The sequence below is a fragment of the Panthera leo genome, chromosome D4 (genome assembly GCF_018350215.1).
Source record: "Panthera leo isolate Ple1 chromosome D4, P.leo_Ple1_pat1.1, whole genome shotgun sequence".
Lineage (NCBI taxonomy): Eukaryota > Metazoa > Chordata > Mammalia > Carnivora > Felidae > Panthera > Panthera leo.
Window position 1 is genome coordinate 72,271,411 of NC_056691.1, and position 25,999 is coordinate 72,297,409.

The 25,999-nt window shown below is 35.3% G+C and overlaps 1 protein-coding gene across 7 annotated transcripts in view; it reads right to left on the minus strand.

Annotated features, from left to right (window-relative positions):
* Window positions 1–25,999, minus strand: part of PTBP3 (polypyrimidine tract binding protein 3) — a 126,322-nt gene that overhangs the window by 15,331 nt on the left and 84,992 nt on the right. For all 7 annotated transcript variants that reach the window (XR_006196010.1, XM_042913641.1, XM_042913640.1 and 4 more), the window contains 5 exons: window positions 8,301–8,378; window positions 5,534–5,673; window positions 5,256–5,289; window positions 2,112–2,204; window positions 793–1,009 (listed from right to left, as the gene is read on the minus strand). Coding sequence is in view for 6 of the 7 variants with exons in the window: in XM_042913641.1 (XP_042769575.1) it covers window positions 793–1,009; window positions 2,112–2,204; window positions 5,256–5,289; window positions 5,534–5,673; window positions 8,301–8,378 (562 nt within the window). In the remaining variant the exon portion in view is untranslated. The remainder of the gene's footprint in view (window positions 1–792; window positions 1,010–2,111; window positions 2,205–5,255; window positions 5,290–5,533; window positions 5,674–8,300; window positions 8,379–25,999) is intronic.

Consider the following 25,999-nt stretch of genomic DNA (forward strand, 5'->3'; position numbering starts at 1 on the left):
GCGGGCTCTATGCTGATAGCAGCAAACCTGATGCAGGGCTTGAACTCACAAACTGTGAGATCACGACCTGAGCCAAAGTTGGACACTCAACTGACTGAGCCACCCAGGCACCCCTATTTTTTTAAAAGCTTATTTTTTATTTTGAGAAAGAGAGAGAGAGAGAGAGAGAGAGAGAGAGAAAGAGAGAAGAAATGCGCACATGCACGAGGTGCGGGGGTGGGGTGGGCAGAGAGAGGGAGAGAGAATCCCAAGCAGGCTCTGTGCTGCCATTGTGGAGCCTGGTGCGGGGCTCAAACTCACAAACCCTGACTTCACGATGTGAGTCAAAAGTAAGAGTCCAAATGCTTAACTGACTGAGCCACCCATGTGTCCCAGAGTAATTAACATATACATGGTTTTGCAACTTGTAGATAAAGAATAGAAAATTCATTTTTACCATATTAGACACATAAATTATTTGAGTTTGTTATGTTAATTAATTCTTTACTTCTATACAAAGGGATGAACAAGTATGTACCAATGGAATATTTCTGCATAAACTTATTTTATGCCCTTTTATAACTGAAAGGTAACTAGTTGCTAATTCTCCATTTGGAAAGAAACTTATCTTTCACTTTTGGTGTATGACTAGAGATATGACTTTAAGACATGATGGTAAATAAGTAATCTTATGAGAAATTGGTGACTAGGACAAATGCTACGTTACAATAATTTCAGAGTTTCTACCTCTCCCAAACCATATACTGTAGACTGTTAATCATCTAAATGAATAATAATTAATTAGGTACATACGGGATGTTGGAAAGATGCAGAGTGGCTGATGGTGGAAAAATATTCTGGAAGTTTTTAGAGCCAGGTTTTTTAAAGCGATGCAAAGGACTATTGCTAAAATCCTTAGTCAGACCTTGGTCTTCTTGTCCCTCTCGGGGAAGCTGAACTGCCTGATGTTTGGACAGTGTAGCACGAAGCACTTTTCCGTAAAGTCTCTGCCCACTCAGGTGGTTCATGGCTAGTGCATAGAAGAAAATTAAGAAAAGTTTGGGTATTAAGATAAAGTTCTTGTAAAATTTGTCTAAATTATCATTAAATTCTTTTATTTAATCATTTAAAATTATATTGCTAATTCTGGGTGTTATAATAGTCTTAAATTCAAAAACTCTTACATATAGAAATGTATTAAATGACTTTACTATGATGAAAAGAGAAGCAATTAAACAAAAAATAACTATCTTTCTAGCAGAGTGCTAGAAAGTTCCATAGTGCACAGAACAAGTACTCAGGAAATGGTTATTGAATAAAGTATTTTAATCTCAAGCAACACATTGTTTTTTGTTTTTAAAAGCAGACTCCATGCCCAAAGTGACTTGAACTCATAACCCTGAGATCAAGAGTTGCATGCTCTACCGACTGAGCCAGCCAGCACCCCTGGCAACACATTCTTTTAATAAAAAAATCTGAGTAGTAATATTTTAAGAGCCACTGTAACTATGAACTATAAGGCCATGGAATGCAACTTTCTTACACCATTATTATGAAGTTTGCTCAAACTTTTAAGCCATGAAACAGTTACAGAAAACTTAATTTGGAAGAAAAACAAATAAATAAACAAAATTAAATGAAACAACAAAAAAAGTCACATTTATTAGTTTATACTTAATGGAAAAAACCTAGAGTTTATAAAGGTCCAAACATCAATAATATGTTAAAGTAGATAAACTTCAGACTTCAAAGAGCAACAATTATTTTTTAACCTCCCCCACCCCCCCCCCGAAAGAGAGTTTGAGCCTGAAAGGGAGAAGGGCAGAGAGAGGCAGAGAAGAGTCCCAAGCAGGCTGTATGGCCAGCACAGAGCCTGATGTGGGGCTCGATCTCACAACTGTGAGATCATGACCTCAGCCGAAATCAAGAGTCAGACGCCTAACCCACTGAGCCACCCAGGTGCCCCTCTTTTTTTAATCTTAAACCAGAAGTAGGCTCAAATAATAATGAAGACATTTGCATAAGAAGGTACCCTTCAGTAAAATGATAGTCCTACCACCTAGAAATTTATTTTATAGGCAAATTCACATACAAAAGGAGGAGGCTTTCATTACTACTATTAACCATAGTACCTAGCTGAGCTTGACTTGCATCTGCCATCTGAACCAAGGCATTTTCTTTCTTATTAAACATAATCTTCACTCGATGTACATCACCATATACTCCTAATGGAAAAGACAAAACAAAACCTTAATTTAACAAAAAAAAATGCCTGTTTAATGTTCAATTTTACTCATACATTTAAAGAAGGCTTCTTTTCTCATATACATATTCCCTGGGCAATTCCACACATGTGCTCCCAAATTAACAAATTTGCCTTCTATGTTCTAAATCTATTAATGTACTCAACCCTTTTCACTTGGATGTCCCATAAACACTTCAAATTTAGTATGTCCCAAACGGATTCATTTCCCCTTTTCTCTCCCCACTTCCAGTGTTCACCAACTCTATCGATATATATTATCATCATTCATATATGTGCTCTAGTCAGACACCTGGGACTCATCTTTTAACTTCTCCCTTTCCTTTCCATTTAGTCAATCACGCAATCACCAGCATCCATTGATTTTATGGCCTAAATATCTCTTATATTTGTCCACTTCTCCCCATCCTCACCACCTTCAAAGCTACCATTATCATTTCACATCTAAACTACCGTAACAGCCTCCCAACTGACCTCAATACAACCAATTTTTCTGCATTAGTCTTCCCCAAAGTGGATCTAATATTCCAAAGGACTGGTAAAATGATTGGGGTGTAGGGGGAAAACAGTCAAACTCATATTTATACTGAGTTGATTATATAAGCTAATATGAAAAACTATATTTTACTAATTTTTTAATATATGCATGAAATTATAGGCAGAAATTTCTACAATAGGAAAAATATTGTTTTTTTAAAATTTAATATATCAAAATAGATTGCAGTTTACATGCTAGAGGGTATCACCAATATAATAAAAATAAAAAATAAAAATATAAAAAAATATGGTGCTACTTAAATATCAGTAGCACCATAACCACACTTTGTTATGTGACAAAAAGAATGACTATGAGTATCTTCAAGGGACACAAAAGGAGTGCTGGTTATCCAGTGGGCAAGCACCTAACAGCAACTAAAGTCAGAGATGAATGGTACTTTTAAAAAAGACAAGTATTCTGAATTCCAAATTAGCTGTCCTTCTCAGAAGTGACAAGTGGCTGAAATAGACATTAAAAAAATAATACATACAATATGTTCTTCAAGTTGAGGGTGATATTTTTTTTTTAATTTTTTTTTTTTTTTTTAACGTTTATTTATTTTTGAGACAGAGAGAGACAGAGCATGAACGGGGGAGGGTCAGAGAGAGAGGGAGACACAGAATCTGAAACAGGCTCCAGGCTCTGAGCAGTCAGCACAGAGCCCGACGCGGGGCTTGAACTCACGGACTGCGAGATCGTGACCTGAGCTGAAGTCGGACGCTTAACCGACTGAGCCACCCAGGCGCCCCAAGGATGATATTTTTTTAAACGAGTAAGAAATCAACTACTTTTAGAAAGAAATGTCATTAGTTATTAAAGAGACATGTGAAAATTTATCATTAATACATAATTTTGTTACTGAAAATTACATGAATGTGTCATGAATAAAAACTTTACTTTTTTATGAACTACAAACGAGTATGAAGAATCTCTGTGGGATGATAGAAATGTTCAAAACTGGATGTAGTAATGGCTGCACAATGATGTAAATTTACTAAAAATCAATGATTTATTTATGTACCTAAAGCAGGTGAACTATATGGTTATAAATTATACCTCAAAAAGATCGTCTAAAAACCTATTATCCACTCAAAAATTTGAAACGATTTTCTAGCCTATTAAAACTTCCAAATAAAGAGTGCCATTTGTTAACCCCATTTGTTAAAAAAATGTTCTAATGCAGCAGTTGTCAACATCAGCTGATTTATTTAACAAGAGGAAAAAATGGAACTTTTCTAGGTAAAGTACAATGAAAACGAGTGGATTAGACTGAAAAATTACTAAATCATAAGGTACAGTGACAATGAAACATTTCCACTTAAATTGCTTATCTTTATGAGCTATCATTTCCAGTTATGACAACCTTTAAGATCAAGCACTAAAATAAAGTGAACTTGGAATCAAAGCTGAGAATACAGATTCAAAATGGAAAAGATTTTAAATAATGAAACATATTAAATAATATTTCTCACTAAATGTTAGTAAGTTTTTTATGAAGTTTCACCGTTAATAAAAATCTGTAAAATACTGATTACTTATTTCGTTGTTCTTATATTTCTATTTGTGCATATTATACTATACATAATGAGTACAGTACAAGGTGGATAAAGTTTATAAATAATCATATATAAATTAGGAGTACATGCTAACATTTTTTTTTTTGGACTAAGAGAGGAACACTATTAGAAAGTCTGGAGACTATTTTCATTTTATTTTTTAATGTTTATTTATTTTTGAGAGAGACAGAGACAGAATGTGAGGGGGTTAGGGGCAGAGAAAGAGAGGGAGACACAGAATCCGAAGCAGGCTCCAGGCTCTGAGCTGTCAGCACAGAGCCCTATGTGGGGCTCGAACTCACAAGCTGTGAGACCATGACCCGAGCTAAAGTTGGACGCTCAGCTGACTGAGTCACCCAGGCGCCCCTGGAGACTATTTTTAAAACCTGAATCTCATTATGCCTCTTCTCTGCTTAAAACTATTCACCGGTTTCCCACTGCTCTTAGGTTAAAAATCCAGCTCCTTAATTTAGTTACAAAGCTCTTCCTGACCATGTCCGTATTCATCTGTTCAGCTTCAACACTTTCCAGTGGGAAGTGGCTTCCTTCACTTCCATGTTCCAGGAGCTCTCTCACGCATTGCTAGCATCTGGGAAAACACATTTGCCCTTCCTTTCTGCCTGGCTAATGCTTACTCATTTTTCACAAGTCAGCTTAACTATCATTTCTATTGGTACACCACCTTTGATTCTCTCAGCTAGGTTAGGTCTCCTAAGTACACATTCCTATTACAATCTCTATTTCCCGTTTCATAAAACTTTATTGTAATTGTAATTACTAAGTCTTACTTATTTCCTTCTCTATCTTCAGTGTCAAACACACTATTTATTAGCACATAGAGACAATCGATAAATATTACTGAATGACGAAACATGTTTAATCCACATTACAGACATTAAAACAGCAAAAAAGAACTTACCAAATAGGATAAAAAGCCCATGTGGTGTGATAAGCTGTTTGAAAAGGATAACACAAAATATAAGTGTCTAAGTAAAACAATTAAAGTAAGTTTACTTATAAAAACAGCAGCTAACTTTGTTTAAAGCACTGATTTTATATGCTTCTTCTATATATACCAGTGATGAATTTTAATAAAAATCCTTGAAACAAACTTAAACATTTGAATATAACCCTAGACCAGAAGCTATGATACCTCCTCCTGAAAAGAGTAAAATTATAAAATAATTTTCAACTCACATCCGGATTGAGATTGGTGACAAGCAGAACAGAATTTCCTGGTACACCACTAGTCCCAGGAATGGCCATCCTTCCAGTGACAGCAGAAGAGGTGATTGTGAGAGGGCCCAGAGCTCCAGGAACAGCTGGGACTGATATACCTTTTTAAAACATCAAAAGCATTTCATATACTGGTTATCTGGGGAATTACAACACTGGATATAACTTAAGTAAATAAATGAAGATGAAAGCAAAAATATAGAAGAAAATAAGTCAAAGCTACCATAAAAATATCAAAGGCCAGTTAGCCTAGAAGTCAAGATCCTTATTCTTTGACATCATCACAGTCAGTACTCTGTTATTTATAATACAGAATTTTGCAGAGCAACTGAATTCACTGCTCTTAAAAGTCGTTAGAGGATCTATCAACTGTTAAGTGCTCCATTTCTTCAAAGATATTTTAGCACATCCCTATAAGGTAGATGTATTTTTTCATTTGGCTTTTACCACAAAATTATATTAAAAAAAAAAAGCCCTTCAGCAAAAGTCATATTTGTGACTAGGAAGTATTACATGTCCTAAAAGTGGACTGTGGTAATGGCTGTTCAACTCTGTAAATTCACTAAAAATCACTGGACTGTATACCAGGCATTCAGAATACATAACATTCTGTATAAGAGAAGTATTTTGTGGGAAAAATACCTGTAACCTTGTAAAGTGCTATATAAATATTATAACCATCAATAATTGATTTATAGAGTTCAGTATTCTTCTGTAGTGAGAATTTTCAGAGCTCTCTATTCCCCTAGATAGTCCAGAACTATTTCAAGTTTGGTAATACTGGAATATTAACACTATATACTATGCCTAAAATAGCACTTTACTTTTAAAGAAGGTCCTACTATTTGTGTTCTCAGCTTAAAAATTATCTAAGGCAAAATCTCTATTTTATGTAAAATAAACCAGTTCCTTAATGGTATTTCTTGATTCTTTAAGCTCAAAGTTCCTTATAATACGGTCTGGTCACTTTCCCACAAATCACATAATTAAACAATATAGTTTACATTCAGACTATTCTGCTTGACCATCCAATGAGGTCATTATGACCATCATCCTCCTGAGTTTTAAAACTCTGCAGACCACTTTCTCAGGCTGGATATTTTTCCCATGAAATCAATATTCAATGGGCCCTTACATGGCCTCTTCCCATGCCCCTCCAATCCAGCACTGCAACTTCTGAATAACCTGTGTAGGTTTATTACATATCACCAGTAGTACAACGTAGCTATATGGTACGGTGTGTAGTATGTTATATACGTATGCGGTGTGTGTGTGTGTATGTGTATGTATCTACCCTCTACTGAAGCTTAAGTCTTATCAACTCAGGAGTCTCCTAAATGCATTTTTTTCCCTCTTCCTTAATATCTGTGGTGATTTACACACGGTGTGTGTCAAAAAGAAATATCAAGGGGCCCCTGGGTAGCTCAGTCGGTTAAGCATACTTCGGCTCAGGCCATGATACCACAATTCGTGTTTTGGAGCACCGTGTCAGGCTCTGTGCTGACAGCTCAGAGCCTGGAGCCTGCTTCAGATTCTGTGTCTCCCCCTCTTTCTTCCCCGTCCCATGCTCACGCTCTGTCTCTCAAAGTAATAAATAAACATTAAAAAATTTTAAAAATATATCTAAGATGAAGGAAACCATATATCACTACTCCCAAATGTTTATCAATTAAACTTTGGGGAGCTTCAAATAAATAAAAATAATGTATAATGCCTTCATTTTAATGGAATAGGTAGAATATTCATTTAATTAAACATGTATTAAGATTTCTTAAAACCACCAAAAACATAAAACTTAAATGTCAACCTTATCATATTTCCTCTTTTAGTCAACTTCATCCTCTCTATCAAAGATAGTAGTTAAAATTCCCAAGATTAGAGGGGCAGAATATGAAGATTACTGACAGAAAGGAGTTATGTTGCAATTTAAAATACAGTTATACTCATAAATCAGCTGGAAACTGGAAATGTCATATGTACACTAGGCTTAACATTATGCCACTCTTCTAATCACCAACCATAGTGTTTTCTTTAGGCATTAAAGAGAAAATCATAAAGTAAATTTTTTCTTTTCCTGAGCTTATGATCGAATTTATTTTGTTTACTATTTGGAAAAGAGTGAGAGAGTCATTATCAAAGTATTAACCAATTGCTATCTCTTAATTATCTCTATTAGCTAAGGAAATATATATATCTCCTAAAATAAACAGCATGCATACTCTCTATGGTAATCCTCTGAAACCATTAATGATATAAGAAAGGATTTAATATTTAATATTTATTAATTCAGGTATTTACTGACTCCATAGTATGTGTTGAAGGCCATCAAAGGCATTAAGAACCTAAATGTAAATAAGACACAGGTCCATTCAACATGTAATTTATAAGCTTATTAGCAAAGACAGAAGCAGTTCATACATTTCATAGAGTAATCTAAAAGGCAAATGTCAGGCTACTTAATATAGTCAACCTATAGTATATCTGTGTCAATAACAAGTATAAATGATGCAGGACATATAATGGAATTTGGGAACTGAGAATGGAACCACAGGGAATGAGCTGTAAAGACAAGGAAGCTGTGCATCATACAATGAGCCATTCCTATGGTTGATATACATAATGCCTGTATTGTAAATCCTTCAAATATAGTGATGTTTTTCATCTTGATAAGCTCTTAGAACATACAGATCACTAAAAAACTGTTTCAAATTCAACTTTAAAAAGTCACCTGTAGCTTGATGGAATCCAATGGCTGGGGCAAATCCAGCAGCCCCTGCATATGGTGAAGAAATTATACCTGGTGCACCTAATGGGGAAGAAAAGCTAAAGTAAATATTCTACCTTCTATAGATATGGTTATCAAAGCAATAAAAAAAAATTTATGATGGTATACTATTGATAAAGAGATACTGTTATGGAATAAAGATTTGTTCAAAAGGTGATACCTAATGTGTAAGTAAAGAGCCTCTGCCCCTTCCAGAGCCTAACCTCCTTCACCTGGGCTCAAGGTTCAAGAGTACAGCTTAGCTGTTATTTAGTTTTGAGTTACTAGTTACTTCATTTTCATTTATTTTGTTTTGTTACTTAGGCTGAGATTCATGCCCTTATTTAGAGCACTATTTCTATGTGAAAATTTCTATGTCAAATACTTACTAAAATGTACTATACCTAGACGGTTCCATGGTGATGAAAATATGAAATAAAAATCCTCACTTTTGAAAGGCTTACAAACTACAATTGTATGAATTATGTAATTCATACAATAATATTATTCATATTATTATATGAATTACAAGAGATTCATATACTGAAGATCTAATGGTTTAAACACAAATGTACTGCAAGTGGTCTAAGAAGGAAATGCAGAGGATTCACTGTGATTGTTTGGAGGTGTCTCAGGAAGTAAAACTTGAGCTAGACATTATGTAATTGAAAAGCACAGTGCCTACTGCATACCAGATGCTAAACAAATGCTGGAATTATTTCCTTTCTTTCCAGAAGCCTGGGGACTGTGACCATCAAGAAAAACAGGAGTTAGTTCCAATGGAGAAGTCAATACTAGTCGCAAGACAATGTGATTTCAGACATGTCAAGGTTGAGGTGATGGTAAGACACAAGTGGAAATGAGAAGGCATACTTAGAAAAAGTAAGACACAGATCTGTAAATCATCTATGTAGAAATAAACGTGAAAGCCGTATGAAAAAAAGTTACACTTTTTTAAAAAGACAGAAGACAAAAAATGGAAGAGAGTATTAATGGATACTTTAACGGATTCCAAAAATGGAATGGAGTATTAGTACATTTAAGTGATAGAGGAAGAAGACGAACATTCTAAGAAAAAGAGAACAGCCTTAGAAATAGAAAAAAAACAAAACAGAGAATTATAACCCCTCAGGATCTAGAGGAACAGTGTTTAAGTGGGTGGGGGCTCAGGAGAAGTCAAAGAGAATAAGAAATATAAAAAGTAAAGAAGTTTTAGAGCAATATCGAGAAGTTAGACTTTAAGAGTCAAAGGGAGAGGTTGTTTTCTTTTCAATGATAGGTTGATGAGCATATTTACGGGAAGAAATATATAGGCTGTATTTTCCAGAGGAATTAAAAACTCAAAAAGTTTATTCTCTTCATTAAAAATAGTTAACAGAATCTGTTAAATATGTAGTTGTGATTTATTAAAATAACTCAAGAAAATATATAGTCATTAAGAGACTTCAGGGATAGAGCTGGCAGGGAGAACTGACAGTTAAGTGAAGATACAAAAAATGAGATAACTGACAGAATTAAGTGATGAAATAAGAGGAACGTAACATTTATTGAGAGCACACAGAGAGTCAAGCATTTTCCTAGTGCTAAGGAAGAACTGTCCTTGTTAAAGTTATATTCAAGTAGGTTCAAGACCATACAGAAAAATGATTTAAAAAATGTTTTTAAGTTTATTTATTTATTCTGAGGGAAAGGGAGGGACACAGAGAGAGGGAGAGAGAATCCCAAGGAGGCTCCACACTGCCAGAGCAAAGACTGATGTGGGGCTCAATCGAAGAACTGTGAGATCATGACCTGAGCCAAAATCAAGAGTCGGACACCAACTGAGCCACCCAGGCGCTCCTGAAATGATTCATTTTTACAACAGAAATAACTATATTTAAGGCATAAAGACTTAACAAAGAGGCTTCAATATGGATATGAGTAATTATGAAAATCTGTGCTAGAAAGTTAAACATATGAAGAGATATATATAGTAGATTGCATTATTGTTGCCAAGTATTTACCTGCTCCTTCCGTATAACTCTGGCTAGTACTGTGACTTGCACACATCTTTATGCAATTCCCACTGCACTTAATTATGAGTACACAGCGATATGACACACACCACCTCTCTATAAAGAACCTTCAAGAGGCATTACGGGTTTACATCAGCTCTCCTATTTTTTACTCTCTGGCACCAGAATGCCATGTCTCAAATGTAATGACACTTTTGAACTGGGCACTAGATCACAAATACATGTGAAGGAGTGCTGCAAGAATGGGTTCACAGCTGCATAAATGTCAGGGGTGTGAAAGAAATAAATGTTAATTGCTGTAAGCTACTGAAATTGGGGGGAGGGCAAATGAGGGATTTTTAAAACACAAGAAGACTGGAGCGCCTGGATGGCTCAGTGAGTTAAGTGTCCGACTTCAGCTCAGGTCATGATCTCGCAGTTCGTGGGTTCGAGCCCGGCATCAGGCTCTCTGCTGGCATTCAGAGCCTGCTTTGGATCCTCTGTCTCCTCTCTCTGCCCCACCCCTGTTTACACTCTCTCCCTCTCTCTCTCAAAAATAAACAAACATTTAAAAAAACACACAAAAAGACTAATACAGATGGCTATGGTAGGGGGCTATGAGGTTGCGAGACTAGTAGGTTTTAGAGAAATGAGGAAAAATTTTGAGGTAAGTATCCCAGAATGCTAAATAGTGATAAATAAAAGAATTGGCAAACAATTAACAGGGATAAATTTTAAGTAATTGCTCCCAAGTAAAATATGATTAATAAGAACATTTGTTAAAATTTGACAAAAGAATCATTGATAGTTTCTATAAATAAACATTCTCCCAAATAAGCAGAAACAGAAACATTTTAGCAAAGTAACCTTTAGACAATGGGTTAGTATCTTTATGAAAAGATTATACAAACTTTTATGAAAAAGGCTTAAGAGTTGAATGACTAACAATTGTTTACAACTGGAAAATGTACCCCTACAACAGCAATTAAGGCAATAAAAATTGTTAACATTTTTACCTGTGAAATCAGTTTATCAATAATATTTATAACAATAAAACCCTCAAGAAACACACTTAATGTCCAAATTGGAGAATGTTTAAATTATGAGTTGCTAGACAAAACACAGAGCCATTTAAAATACTACAGAAGAGTGTGTACTACAAAAAAAATAATGCTCCGTAATTATTTTTTAAAAATGTGGACTCAGTAGCAGATTAAATAAACAGACCAACCTTCATGCAGAAAATGCCCGAAGAGTATAAAGATTTTTTTAAAAATCTAACAGCCAACAAGATGATAAAGAATAACGAGGTGAAAGGCCAAGCCCCAAGAAACTGAGCTTTGGTTTTGTCAGCCTCATGGGGTAGGAGACAAGATGAAAATTCCAGGATTGGCCCCAGGAAGGAAGTCAATAGATGACCTTTATGGCATTAATCTGGAAGTGTACACCTTAATAACCTACCCTTCTCACCCTCAGACAAGACTGCAAGAAAAAGTGCCTTCATGTCTAGTAGAAAAGGGAGAAAAAAGTTGCCGAAAAGGCCTAACCAAAAGCAAGCTCTGATAATTTGCAGCAGCTCAAATTCACATTTCTTAGGAGTCCAAAATAAAACTAATGAAGTTATGGATTTAGACTGAAATGGTCCTAAACACAGAGCCTTTAATTTTGCAGACAAACAAATTCTCTCTGGAGGAGTATACCACGATCCCAAATAACTCATACAATTAATTCTCTAAGTAAAATGAATAACTCATTTAAAAGAAAGAAAGAAAAACCTAACAGAGACAGACACAGGAATTATCAGATCAAGATTTTAGATAGTACACTTGAAGAAATAAAAGATATGCCAAAAAATACTGTAGGTCAGAAGACACTTAAAAAGAGCAAAATAAAACTTCTAGAAATGAAAAACACAATTAATGAAATCTAAATTACTGGATGAGCTTAACAACAGATTAGACAAAGTTTCAAAAACTTTGATTTGTGAAATCAAAGGTCCTAAGGAATTATTCAGAATGCATTTTAGAGAGATAAAATAGAAAATATGAAAATCTGAGACCCTCAGAATAGAGTAAGAAAAGAAATTGTGAGGAGGGAAAATATATGAAAAGATAATTTCTATAACCAATAAAAGGCAATGACCCATCAAATCAAGAAGCTCAAGGAAGCTCCAATTAGAATAAACACATCACAGACACATCACACTGAAACCACAGGGCATCAAAGATGAAGAAAACGTCTGAAGAATAGCCAGAGAGAAAAAAGCAGTAGTTAAATTGATGCAGCTGACTTTCTAAGAGCAACAATGAAAACCAGAACATCATCAAATGATTTAATATACTGAATGAAAAGAAAAAGAAATACATCTGTTGATCTAAAACTCCACAGTAAGCAAAAGGATCTTTTAAAACTGACAACAAAATAAAGACATTTTTGAACAAAAATTTGAAAACTTCAAATATGTTATCATGGACTTTCCTAAGTGAATACTGGAGGATACTGTTCAGGTAAGTGAATCCAGATGGCATATCTGAGTTGTAAGAAAGAATAAAAAGTTGGGGCGCCTGGGCAGCTAAGTCAGTTGAGTATCTGATTCTTGATTTCACCTCAGGTCATGATCTCATGGTTTGTGAGATCAAGACCCACATCGGGTTCTACGCTGACAGTGCAGAATTCTCTCTCCATCTCTGCCTTTCCCCCACTTGCGCTCCCTTTCTTTTTCTCTCTGAAACTAAATAAATGAACATTAAAAAAAATAAAGAAGGAATAAAAAGTCTACAGTTACATATGGTTTGATCTAAACGAGTATTTATTATATAAAACAATACTAACAAGTTGCCTGATTAAAAAAATTTTAAGGGGCACCTGGGTGGCTCAGTTGGTTAAATGTCCAACTTTGGCTCAGGTCATGATCTCACAGTTTGTGGGTTCAAACCCCACATCAGGCTCTGTGCTGACCATTCAGAGCCTGGAGCCTGCTTCAGATTCTGTGTTTCCCTCTCTCTGCCCCTCCCCTGCTCACACACTCTCTCTCTCAAAAATAAACATTAAAAAAAAAGTTTTAATTTTAAAATGTAACTATAATATCATGAGTTAGGAGAAGGTAAAAGAGGGTAAAAGCAGTTAAACTTCCCTAAAATTTCTTAAGTTATGTAAGGAAAGGGTACACTATCAGTTAACTTTAGATTTTGGTAAAATAAGTATGAAAGTTAAAAATCATAGATGCAAACACGAAACAGTACTAGATTCCAAAAACAGCAAGAAAAACAGAATAATAAACAAAAAACATTACTTCAACAAGTATTTTTGAATGCCTATTTCATGTCAGGCATAAACATATATAAACTAAATAGAAGAAAAAATCTACCCCGGTGAAGCTTAATTCTAGTGATAAAAATAAAATAATAAATACAGTAAAAAACTACAAGTAAGAAAGTGATAAATACTATAGAAATCAGAATAGGGGTGCCTGGGTGGTTCAGTCGGTTATATGCCCGACTTCGGTTCAGGTCATGATCTCGGGTTTCTGAGTTCATGGCCTGTGTTGAGCTCTGTGCTGACAGCTCAGATCCTGGAGCCTGCTTCGGATTCTGTGTCTCCCTGTTCTCTGCCCTTCCCCATCTCACTCAAAAATAAACAAACATTAAAAAACCTTAAAAAAATAGAATAGGAAGAATCAGGAGCACTGAGGGCTAGTCAGGGTAGGTCAAAGGCAGCATGAAAAAAAATGAGGGTACCTGAGAGAAAAGTACTCCAGCTAGGGGGGAATAACTGGAATAATCTAGAGGTGGGAACATACTTAAAATGTTTTATAAACTGGAGGGACTGTCAGTTTGGTGAGCAGAAAGAGTGGGGTGGAGGGGGGCGGGGAGGGTACTGACAAAGATATTTAAAAAGTAAAATTGGAGTGCATGGTATAGGGCCTTGTAATCCAACGTAAGGATGTGAGCATTTACTCTGAAAGAAAAAGGAAGTTTGGAGGGCTTTCAGTCAGCATTAGACTGAAACTGATAGGACTCACTTTTCTTTTTTAAAAGGGATTATGTAAAGTTTTGACATGTAGTTAAAACATGTGAAACTATCATCACAATCAAGATAACAAATCTTTCTTCATTTCAAAAATTTCCTTGTGCCCCTTTGTAATCCATCTCCCTCCAAACCCTGTCCCTAGGTAACCACTGATCTGCTTTCTGTCACTATAGACTAGTGTGCATTTTTCAGACTTACACATAAACAGAATCATACAACAGGTATTGTTTAAAAAATCCGGTTTCTTTAATTCAGAATAAAGTTTTGTCTGGCTTCTTTCAATCAAAATAATCTGGTTCTCCTTACTGATATATTCCTGTGTATTTAAATAGCATTTCATCATATGGACAAACTGTACTTTAAAATACTCACCTGTAATAAAATATTTCTAGATTTTGGTCATTACAAATAAATTGCTAAGGACATTTCTACACAGGTATCTGTGTGGATATGAACTTTGATTCCTCTTGGATAAGTGATCAGGTAGAATGAGTGGGTCATAATGCAGGCACACATTTAACTTTTAAGGAAACTGTCCAAGTCTTTGCTAAAGTGGTCTTGCCTAAATTTTACATTGCCACCAACACAGTACACCAGTGAAAGATGGTCCACATCCTTGATACAGTAAACCTTATAAAATTTAGCCATTCTAATGGGCATGTACCGCTATCTTACAGTGATTTTAATTTCCACTTCCCTGATGACTGGGGATAAGCATCATTTCAGGTGCTTGTCGACATTCATATGCCATTTTTTGTACCCTATCTTCATATCTTTTGCACATTTTTTCTTGGTTTGTTTTCTTCCTATTGAGTTATAAGAGGTCTTCACATAACTTGATATAACTACTATGTCTGATATATGTGCTGCAAAGGTTTTCCTTCAAGTCTGTAGCCTGCCTTTGATTTCCTTTTTTTTTAAATTTACTTCTTTATTCTATTACTTTTTTTTAATATTTATTTTTGGAGAGCACAAGCAGGGGAGGGGCAGAGAAAGGGGGACAGAGGATCTGAAGCAGGGTCTGCACTGACAGGCTGACAGCAGTGAGCCTGATGTGGGGCTCAAACTCCCTAACTGCAAGATCATGACCTGAGCCAAAGTTGGACACTCAAATGACTGAGCCACCCTAAAGTTTATTTTTGAGAGAGAGAGAGAGAGAGAGAGAGAGAGAGAGAGTATAAGCATGGGAGGGGCAGAGAAGGGGGAGAGATAGAATCCCAAACAGGCTCTGCACTGTCAGCACGGAATCCAATGCAAGGCTTGAACTCAAGAGTCGGACACTTAGCCAACTGAGCTACCCACGTGCCCCTGCCTTTGATTTTCTTGATGTTATCTTTGAAGCACTGTTAACATACAGTGTAATATTAGTTTCGTGTGTATATTACAGTGATTCAACATTTCTATATTCCCTACATCACCCAGTGCTCATGACTACAAGTGCTCTCCTTAATCTCCATAACCTATTTAAACCCCCTCCCCCGCTCTGGTAACCATTCGTTTCTTCTCTGTAAGTAAGAGTTGGGGGTGGGGTGCTTAGGTGGCTAAGTGACTGACTCTTGATTTTGGCTCAGGTCACAGTCTCACTGTTTGTGAATTCAAGCCCTGCATCAGGCTCTGTGCTGACAGTGCAGAGCCTGCTTGGGATTCTCTCTGCCCCTCCCATGTGCTCTCTCTAAATAAAGAAACTTAAAAAAAAAAAAAAAAAAAAAAAAAAAAGAAAAAAGAGTTCAGGTGCCTGGCTGGCTCAGTCAGAAGTACATGCAACTATTGAGCTTGGGGTGATGAGTTCAAGTCTCATGTTGGGTAAACAGATTACCAAAAAAACAAAAACAAAAACACCAAAACCAAACAACCAAACCAAACAAACACAATTTAAAGTCTGTTTATTGATGTCTTTCTCTTATTTTTTCCTTTGTTTTATATAGTAGAATCTACGTAAGTGAAATCATGTGGTAGTTGTCTTTCTGACTTATTTCACTTAGAATTATACTCCCCACCTCCATCCATGTCATTGGAAATGGCAAAATTTCATTTTTTATGGCTGAATAATATTCCACGTGTACACACATTCTTTTGCATGTTGCTGTCCAGTTTTCCCAACACTGTATGTTGAAGAGACTCTTTTTCCCATTGGATATTTGTTTCTGCTTTGTTGAAAATTAATGGACCACACAATCGTGGGTTTATTTCTGGGTTTTCTCTTCTGGTCTATTGACCTATGGAGTCCAGAATTATGATGTCCCCTGCTTTGCTTTTCTTTTTCAAGACTGCTTTGGCTGTTTGGGGTCTTTTGTGGTTCCATACAAATTTTAGGGTTGTTTGTTCTAGTTCTGTGAAATCTGCTCTTGGTTTTTGATAGAGATTGCATTAAATGTATAGACTGCTTTGGGTACTACAATCGTTTAAAAATATTTGTTCTTTCAATACACGAACATGGAATGTCTTTCCATTTCTTTGTGTTGTCTTCCATTTCTTTCATCAGTGTTTTACAGTTTTCAGAGTACAGGTCTTTTACCTCTTTAGTTAAGTTTATTCCTAGGTATCCTACATAAGATATCTTACATTATTTTTGGTACAATTGTAAATGGGATTGTTTTCTTAATTTCTCTATCTGCTGCTTCATTATTGGTGTACAGAAATACAACAGATTTCTGTTCTTTCATTTTATATCCTACAACTTTACTGAATTTATCAGTTCTAGCAGTTTGTTGGTTGAGTCTTAGGGTTTTCTATATATAGTATTATGCCATCTGCAAATATTAAAAGTTTTACTTCTTCTTTCCCAAACTGGATGCCTTTTCTTTCTTTTTGTTGTCTGATTTGTTGTGGGTAGGACGTCCAGTACTATGTTGAATAAAAGTGTTGACAGTAGACATCCTCGTCATGTTCCTGACCTTAGGGGAAAAGCTTTCAGTGTTTCCCCATTAAGGATGATGTTAGCTGTGGGTTTTTCACACATGGCCTTATTTACATTAGGCCCTCTAAACCTACTTTGTTGGGCACTTTCATCAAGAATGGATGTTGTGCTTTGTCAAATGATTTTTCTGTTATTTACTGAAATGATAATATGGTTATCCTTTCTCTTACTGATGTGATGTATGATGTTGATTGAAATATGATTATTGAACCACCTTTGCATCCCAGGAATATCCCACTTGATCGTGATTTAAAAAACAAAATGTATTGTTTAAAGCAGTTTGCTAGTATCTTATTGAGAATTTTTGCATCCATGTTCATCAGGGATATTGGCCTATAGTTCTCTTTAGTGGGTCTTTATCTGGTTTTGGTATCAGGATAATGTTGGCCTCAGGGAATGAATATGGAAGTTTTCCTTCCTCTTCTATTTTTTGCAATAGTTTGAGAACAAAAGGTATGAGTTTTTCTTTAAGTGTTTGGTAGAAACTGCCTGTGAAACCATCTGGTCCTGGGCTTTTGTTTGTTGGGAGTTTTTTGATTACTGATTCAATACCTTGACTGGTTACTGACTGTTCAAATTTCCTATTTCTTTCTGTCTCAGTTTTGATAGTTTATAGGTTTCTAGGAATTTAACCATATCTTCTAGGTTGCCCGGTTTATTGGCATATAGTTTTTCGTAATATTCTCTTACAATTGTTTGTATTTCTGTGGTGTTAGTTTTTTCTCCTCTCATTTGTGATTTGGTGTCCTTTCTTTTTCTTGGCAAGTTTGACTAAAGGATAATCAATTTCACTGATTATTTTCCAAAGAACCAGCTCCTGGTTTCATTGATCTGTTCTATTGTTTTTTTTTGTTTTTAGTTTCTCTATCATTTATGTCTGCTCTAATCTTTATTATTTTCGTCCTTCTGCTGGTTTTAGGTTTTGTTTGTTGTTCTTTTTCTACCTCCTTTAGGTATAAGGTTAGGTTGTTTATGTGAGATTTTTCTTGCTTCCTGAGACAGGCCAGTATTACTATGAACTTCCCTCTTAGAACCACTTTTACTGCATCCCAGAGGTTTTGGACTGTTGTGCTTTCATTATCATTTGTTTCTATGTACTTTTTAATTTCTTCTTTTATTTCCTGGTTGACTCAGTCATGGTTTATTAGCATGTTATTTGGCTTCAATGTGTTTATGGTCTTTCCAGATTTTTTCTTGTGGTTGACTTCTAGTTTCATAGCATTATACTCAGAAAAGATGCATGGTATCATTTTGATCTTTTGAATTTGCTGGTTTGTTTTGTGGTCTAATATGTGGTCTATTCTGGAGAATGCTCCATGTGCACTTGCAAATAATATGTATTCTGCTGTTTCAGGATGAAATATTCTGAATGTATCTGTTAAATCCATCTGTTCTGGTATGTCCTTCAAAGCCACAGTTTCCTTGTTGATTTTCTGTTTACGTGAACTGTCTGCTGGGGTAAGTGGGGTGTTAAAGTCCCTTACTATTAGCATATTGCTATCAATTAGTTCCTTTATGTTTGTTAATAACTGTTTTATAGTGTATTTGGGTGCTCCTATGCTGGGTGCATAAATATTTATAACTTTTGTATCTTCTTGTTGGATTGTCCCCTTTTTAATTACATAACATCCTTATTTGTTCTTTACAGTCTTTGTTTTTAAGTCTGTTTTTGTCCAATGTAAGTACTGTTACTCTCTTTCTTTTGACATCTGTTTGCATGATAGATGTTTCTCCATCCCTTCACTTTCAAACTGAATGTGTCTTTAGGTCTAAAATGAGTCTCCTGTAGGCAGCATTTAGATGGGTCTTGTTTAAAAAAAATTTTTTTTAATGTTTATTTATTTTTGAGAGAGAGAGAGACAGAGTGTGAGTGGGGGAGGGGCAGAGAGAGAGGGAGACACAGAATCTGAAGCAGGCTCCAGGCTCTGAGCTGTCAGCACACAGCCCAACGCAGGGCTCGAACCCATGAACCACGAGATCATGACCTGAGCCGAAGTCGGACGCCCAACCAACTGAGCCACCCAGGCAACCCTACATGGGTCTTATTTTTTAATCAATTCTGTCAATCTCTGTTTTGATTGGAGCATTTAGTCCATTTACAAAGTAATTATTGATAGATACGTGTTTATTGCCATCTTATTACTTATTTTGTGGCTGTTTCTGATTTTCTCTGATCCTTTTTCTTTTCATGTTTTGCTGATTTTATTTAGTGATATACTTGGATTTCTTCCTCTTTATTCTTTGAATGTTTTATTAGTGGGTTTTGGTATATGGTTACCATTAGGTTTGTATATAACTTCTTCTGCATTGGTTTAAACCTTACAGTATAGGTCTAAAGATCTATTTCAAGAAAGTCAGTTTGTCAGTATGGTACTTTTTTTAAGTAAAAAATTTTTAATTTTTTCAGTATGAATACCTATGTGTCTAAAAACTTTTTGAAAAGATTTTCTTTCCCTCTGGAATTTTACACTGTTGAAAAATCAACAGATGTATTATATATAAATGAGACTATTTCTAGACTCTGTATTCTGCTCCATTAATGTAAATCTATATGTCTATCCTATATACACTACCAAACTGGCTTGATTTCTGCAGCTTTACATTAAGTCTTTCATTAAGAAATTATTGTAAATACTTTGACTATTTTAGATAGCTTTTTAAAAAAATGTTTATTTATTTTAGAGAGAGAGCACACGAGAGAGCGCACATGCAAGCAGGGAGGGAGCAGAAAGAGAGGGACAGAGAATCCCAAGCAGGTTCCATGCTATCGGCACAGAGCCTGACGTGGGGCCCAAACTCATGAACCAGGAGATCATGACCTTAAAGGAAATCAAGAGTTGGCCACTAAACCAACTTAGTCACCCAGGCGCCCCATGCTCATTTCACATATGAATAAACAAAAGTGCAGAGAAGTTAAACAATTTGCCCCAAGTCACACAGATCATAAATAGTAGGTCTAGAATTAGAATCTAAAAAGTATGATCCTGGGCGCCTGGGTGGTTCAGTTGGTTAAGCGTCCAGCTTTGGCTCAGGTCATGATCTCGCAGTCCATGGGTTCGAGCTCCGCGTCAGGCTCTTTGCTGATAGATCAGAGCTTGGAGCCTGCTTCGGATTCTGTGTTTCCCTCTTTATCTTCCCCTCCGCCGCTTGCACTCTTTCTCTCAAAAATAAACATTTAAAAAGTATGGTCCTGAGGAATAAATATAACAAAGCATGCACATATTTGTGGAGTCACCTGAAGTCACCAAACTCTTTGGAAAGACATTAAGGAACATTCAAAAAAATGAAGAGATGTACAATGTTCAAAGACAGTTAAGACTGTAAAGATGTTAATTATCTTCTACGTGATTTATAAAGTCAACGTAATCCAAATGAACTCTAACAGCTTTTTCCTTGAGGATGTGCATGTTGACCCTAAAATTCATAGGTAAAATGATGAAGAAGTGCAAAGACACTCTTGAAAAATAAGGTAAAAAGATTTATTCTGTCAGGTATTGAGACTTCTGGTGATGATTAAAGGAGAGACTAATAAATAGACCCATGAATAATACCCACGAAACTACTTAAGCAAATATTCAGCTGAAGTTAATGCTATGTGTTAACAACTCTGAAACCACGCTCTGTGTATTACAAGATTGAGCAAATAAGTAAACACACTGAAGCTAATAGAAACTAAATATCTCATTCTTGAAGCAGGGAGCTAACAGTATGAAAAGGGTGCAGGGATTGGAATTGGAGGTATTAGTTAAAATTTGTGGTTTTTAACCACACAGAGACATATATTTATGAAGCACAGAGAAATACATTTATGACCTACACATACATATGAATCCCAGTAATGTTCATTTAAAGTGCCTAGAAGCAATGATGTTCCTATCAACAATGAGCACATCTAATGCCTGAGTATTGATTTCAAAAAACCATTTCTAACTAAAAGGAACCAGGCCTCAATGGAGAAGTAGCCGATTGCAGCACTAAGGGAGGGAAGGTAAAGAAGAGCTGAAATATCTTCAGCCAGAAAGTTAGGAAATGTTCAAACGAAGACGGGGATATGTCAAGGGTCATAGAAGCCACTGTGAAAGGGCTCCCACTGGCCAAACCTGGGACAGGTTGAACATAAAATGAAAAATCACAGCATAAAACCCACAGAATAAGAATCCATAAGACCATGGGAATGCAAGCTGGTGCAGCCACTCTAGAAAACAGTATGGAGGTTCCTCAAAAAACTAAAAATAGAACTACCCTACGACCCAGCAATTACACTACTAGACATTTATCCAACGGTACAGGTGTGCTGTTTCGAAGGGACACATGCACCCCGATGTTTATAGCAGCACTATCAACAATAGCCAAAGTATGGAAAGAGCCCAAATGTCCATCGCTGGATGAATGGATAAAGAAGGTGTGGTATATATATATATATATATACAATGGTGTATTACTTGGCAATCAAAAAGAATGAAATCTTGCCATTTGCAACTATGTGGATGGGACTGGAGGGTATTAGGCTAAGTGAAATTAGAGAAAGACAAATGTCATATGACTTCACTCATATGAGGACGTTAAGAGACAAAACAGATGAACATAAGGGAAGGGAAACAAAAAATATAAAAATAGGGAGGGGGACAAAACAAAAGAGACTAATAAATATGGAGAACAAACAGGGTTACTGGAGGGGGTGTGGGCTAAATAGGTAAGGGGCACTAAGGAATCTACTGATATTATTGTTGCACTATATGCTAATTTGGATGTAAATTAAAAGAAAATTAAGTTAAAAATTATAAAAAAATCTGTAAGACCACATTGACAAGAAAAAATAAATGAGTAATAAATAAGCATAGAGACCTAATGCACAGTATAATGAATTTAGACAGACATTATTACATATAAATGTATCAAAGTAACATGTTACACACCTTAAATTCACACAATGTTAGATGTCAAATTTATTCAAAATGAATGAATAAATAAATGAAGGGAGTGGTGGTAAGAAAAAAGTCCTTTATAATAAAATTACAGCTAATAAGCATTAAAGGAATGATGAGATTAACAAATCTCCAATAAGGTAACCATCACAGTAACAACAATATTTGGCAATGGATGATACAATTCAAGAGTGAAAAGCGATAGGGAACAGGATATTTATATAGTCTCAATGTATCACCCTACAAATTACAGAGAAAAATAGTAATTTACTGGGAAGAAACTGCAGAAATCACGTTAGTGAGTGATCAAAGTTAGTATCGTCATGAATTAGATAAACTGGCATCCTATGTCTCCTGATGTAACCAACTGAGAAAGACACAACACTGTTTTAGCCAAAAAAACCCACACACTCATATTGAGAGACATTCTATGAAATACCCAACCTGAAATCTTCACCAATTCAAATATCATGAAAGACAAAGAGTGAGGAAATGTTCCAAGTTAAAGGACTCTAAAGAGACTCCAAATAAATTAGCCTAATACTGGTTTGGGTCTTTACCAGAAAAAAATTCTTATAAAGAACATTACTTTTGCAACAGGCAAATTTCTAAAAGGTCTATGGATTAGATCATAGTATTATATAAATGTTTATTTCCCAATTTTGATAAGTGACCTGTGTTTAGGTAAGAATGTCCTTATTCTTAGAAAATACACACTGAGGGACGCCTGGGTGGCTCAGTCGGTTAAGCGTCCGACTTTGGCTCAGGTTATGATCTCACGGTCCGTGAATTCAAGCCCCACGTCGGGCTCTGTGCTGACAGCTCAGAGCCTGGAGCCTGCTTCAGATTCTGTCTCCCTCTCTCTCTGACCCTCCCCCGTTCATGCTCTGTCTCTGTCTCAAAAATAAATGTTAAAAAAAATAAAAAAAATAAATAAATAAATAAAATAAAAAAAGAAAATACACACTGAGTATTAAGAAGTAAAGAGGCATCATGCCTGCAACTAACTCTCTAATAATTGAGGGGAAAAAGAAAAAACAACTATCCACCTCTTCCATATAATCAGAGAGACGATGAAGTAAATATGGCATGATGTTAATTGAGGAATCTTGGATGCTTCTGGATATAAGGGAATTTCTGTGTACTAATCTTGCAACTTAAACTATTTCTAAAATTATTAAAATACTATAAAGTTTATTTATTTTGAGAGAGAGACAGTGCAGGTGGGGAAGAGGCAAAGAGAGAGGGAGACACAGAGAATCCCAAGCAGGCTCTGCATTGTCAGCATGGAGCCCGACGCGGAGCTCGACCTCACAAAACTGAGATCATGACCTGGGCCGAAACCAAGAGTTGAATGCTTAACCAACTAAGTCACCCAGGTGGCACTAAAATACTATAAACTTTAGAATGTAGGTATATATATTTATGATGTCAGAGGAACAAAGGATTTCTTAAACAAGACACAAAAAACATAAATATAAAAGAAATGGCAAATAAATTTGACTAAATAAAAATACCATGACAAGAATAAACCAATAAGCCAAAAATGGAAGAAACTATTTGAAACACATATAGCTATAGCCAACAAAGGACTATTGTGTGGGATATATATAAAAAGAATTTCCACCAAAAAAAAAGAAAGAAAAATAAAAAGAAAAGAAAGAAACAAGACAGCAAACACAAAAATAGGTAAAAAAAAGTTAAAACAGAAAATACATAAGGGAGAATGGCCAATAAACAAATAAAAATATGTTTAACCTCATGGGTAATCAGGAATATCTCACTGCAGCATTGTCCATAATGACCTCAAACTAAAACAATCCTAATGACTATCAACAACAGAATGGATAAACAAACTGTGGTATATTCATTCAATAGATATCTATACACTTGATGGTACTGAGAATGAATAAGCAACAGCCATATATATATGTATATATATATATGTATGTATATATATATATATATATGTATATAAATATGGATGAATCACAAGTCAACAAAAGAAAATGAAGAGCATGATGCCATTTACATAAAATTCTAAAAAAGGAGAAAAAATGTTTAAATTAACACTTAGAGCTGCATAATGAGTGATAAGAAAAACATACACAAGGAAAAAGCAGAAAAGCAAAAGAATGAATATCATCAAATTTGAGACTGATCATCCTGGGACAGGAAGGGAAGGAACATACATAATCAATGAGAGTGCTACAAACACTGCTTCTTCAGGATATATAAATATATTATTTCTTAACCTGGATGATACTACATGGGTGTTAAAATATATATTTGCATATTTTAGAAGATTTTCTAAAGGTATAGTGTATTATCACTAAAAACAGGGACAGAGTGCTTATGACTTAACCCTAGAAGCAGTAAAGAACCTTTAAAAAAAGAAAGAAGAGATAGTGAGGAAAAAGGAGAGTGGTATTGCACAAGCCAAGAGAAAAGAGGAGGGGACAGTGAATCATGTTAAATATTAGCAAGAGGCAGAGTAAACTTTCACATAATATGCAAAAAAGTATTGTTCTCTGTTGATGAATCAGCTCTCTTAAGATGTAGACATTACTTTGCAATCACTAAGGATTTATTAAAATGATGAAAAAGGCTGTTACTACTCTGTTCTTTATACTCAGAAACCAAAATTCTTGATCATAATTGAAAAATGTCCTCCTCCCATAATGTATAATTACATCAAAAATATATATTCAATTATTGGAATAAGTACAGTTCTGCATTTGATAGCAAAGTTTTGGTAAACTTGAATGACAGCCTCAATTTCTATCATGTATTCCTGAAACTGTGATTACAAAGACCTCTGGCTCTGCCAAATCGGACATGTAAGTAAAGGCTGGTAACAAGTATAAAACACAAAAATTTGGTTAGACCAAGACAGAAACTTTAACAATTCAGGAACATGAACTGAACAATTCACTTGTCTTTCTCAGTTATAAATAACAGAAAGCTTTTACTTGAAAATAAAGTTACAAACTATTTTCCAGAAAATTGGACATGTGGCTAAGGATTCATTTTTCTCACCTATAAAATAAATATGGACTAAATATCACTTAAGGTCTCAATGAGCAATATTTTATGGTGTCATCTGGGAAATGAAAACTAATCACAAAAGGTAATAAAATTTAATACTTTATCTAGATAATAAACCACACCTTCAAGGGCTGCAAAATCCAAAAGTAGCATATATCAACCTAATAATATACCCAACTGGGCCATCCATTGCTTCTTCCTTTACATAAAGATTTGTTTTAAAAGTTACAAATTTGTACAAGATTTGTACAAATCTTTTTGTACAATTTGTACAAAAAGTTACAAGATTTGTTTTAAAAGTTACAAAAGTTACAAATATTAGTTACAAATATATTGGTAACTAATTTTATTTAAAAAAAAAATTTTTTTTTAATGTTTATTTTTGAGACAGTGAGAGACAGAGCATGAACAGGGGAGGGTCAGGGAGAGGAGGAGACACAGAATCTGAAACAGGCTCCAGGCTCTGAGCTGTCAGCACAGAGGCTGACGCGGGGCTCGATCTCACGGACCACGAGATCATGACCTGAGCCGAAGTCAAACGCTGAACCAACTGAGCCACCCAGGCGCCCCTATTGGTAACTAATTTTAAATAAAAGAAAAAAGCCCTTCAAACCAACATTTGCAGAGATAATTCAGAAGGTTGTCATTTTAATAATTATAATGCAAAAATACAACTTCACACAAACTTAAGTTACAGATGGGAGTTCTGATTTATAAAAAAAACAAAATAAAATAAATCCCCTTCTTTGA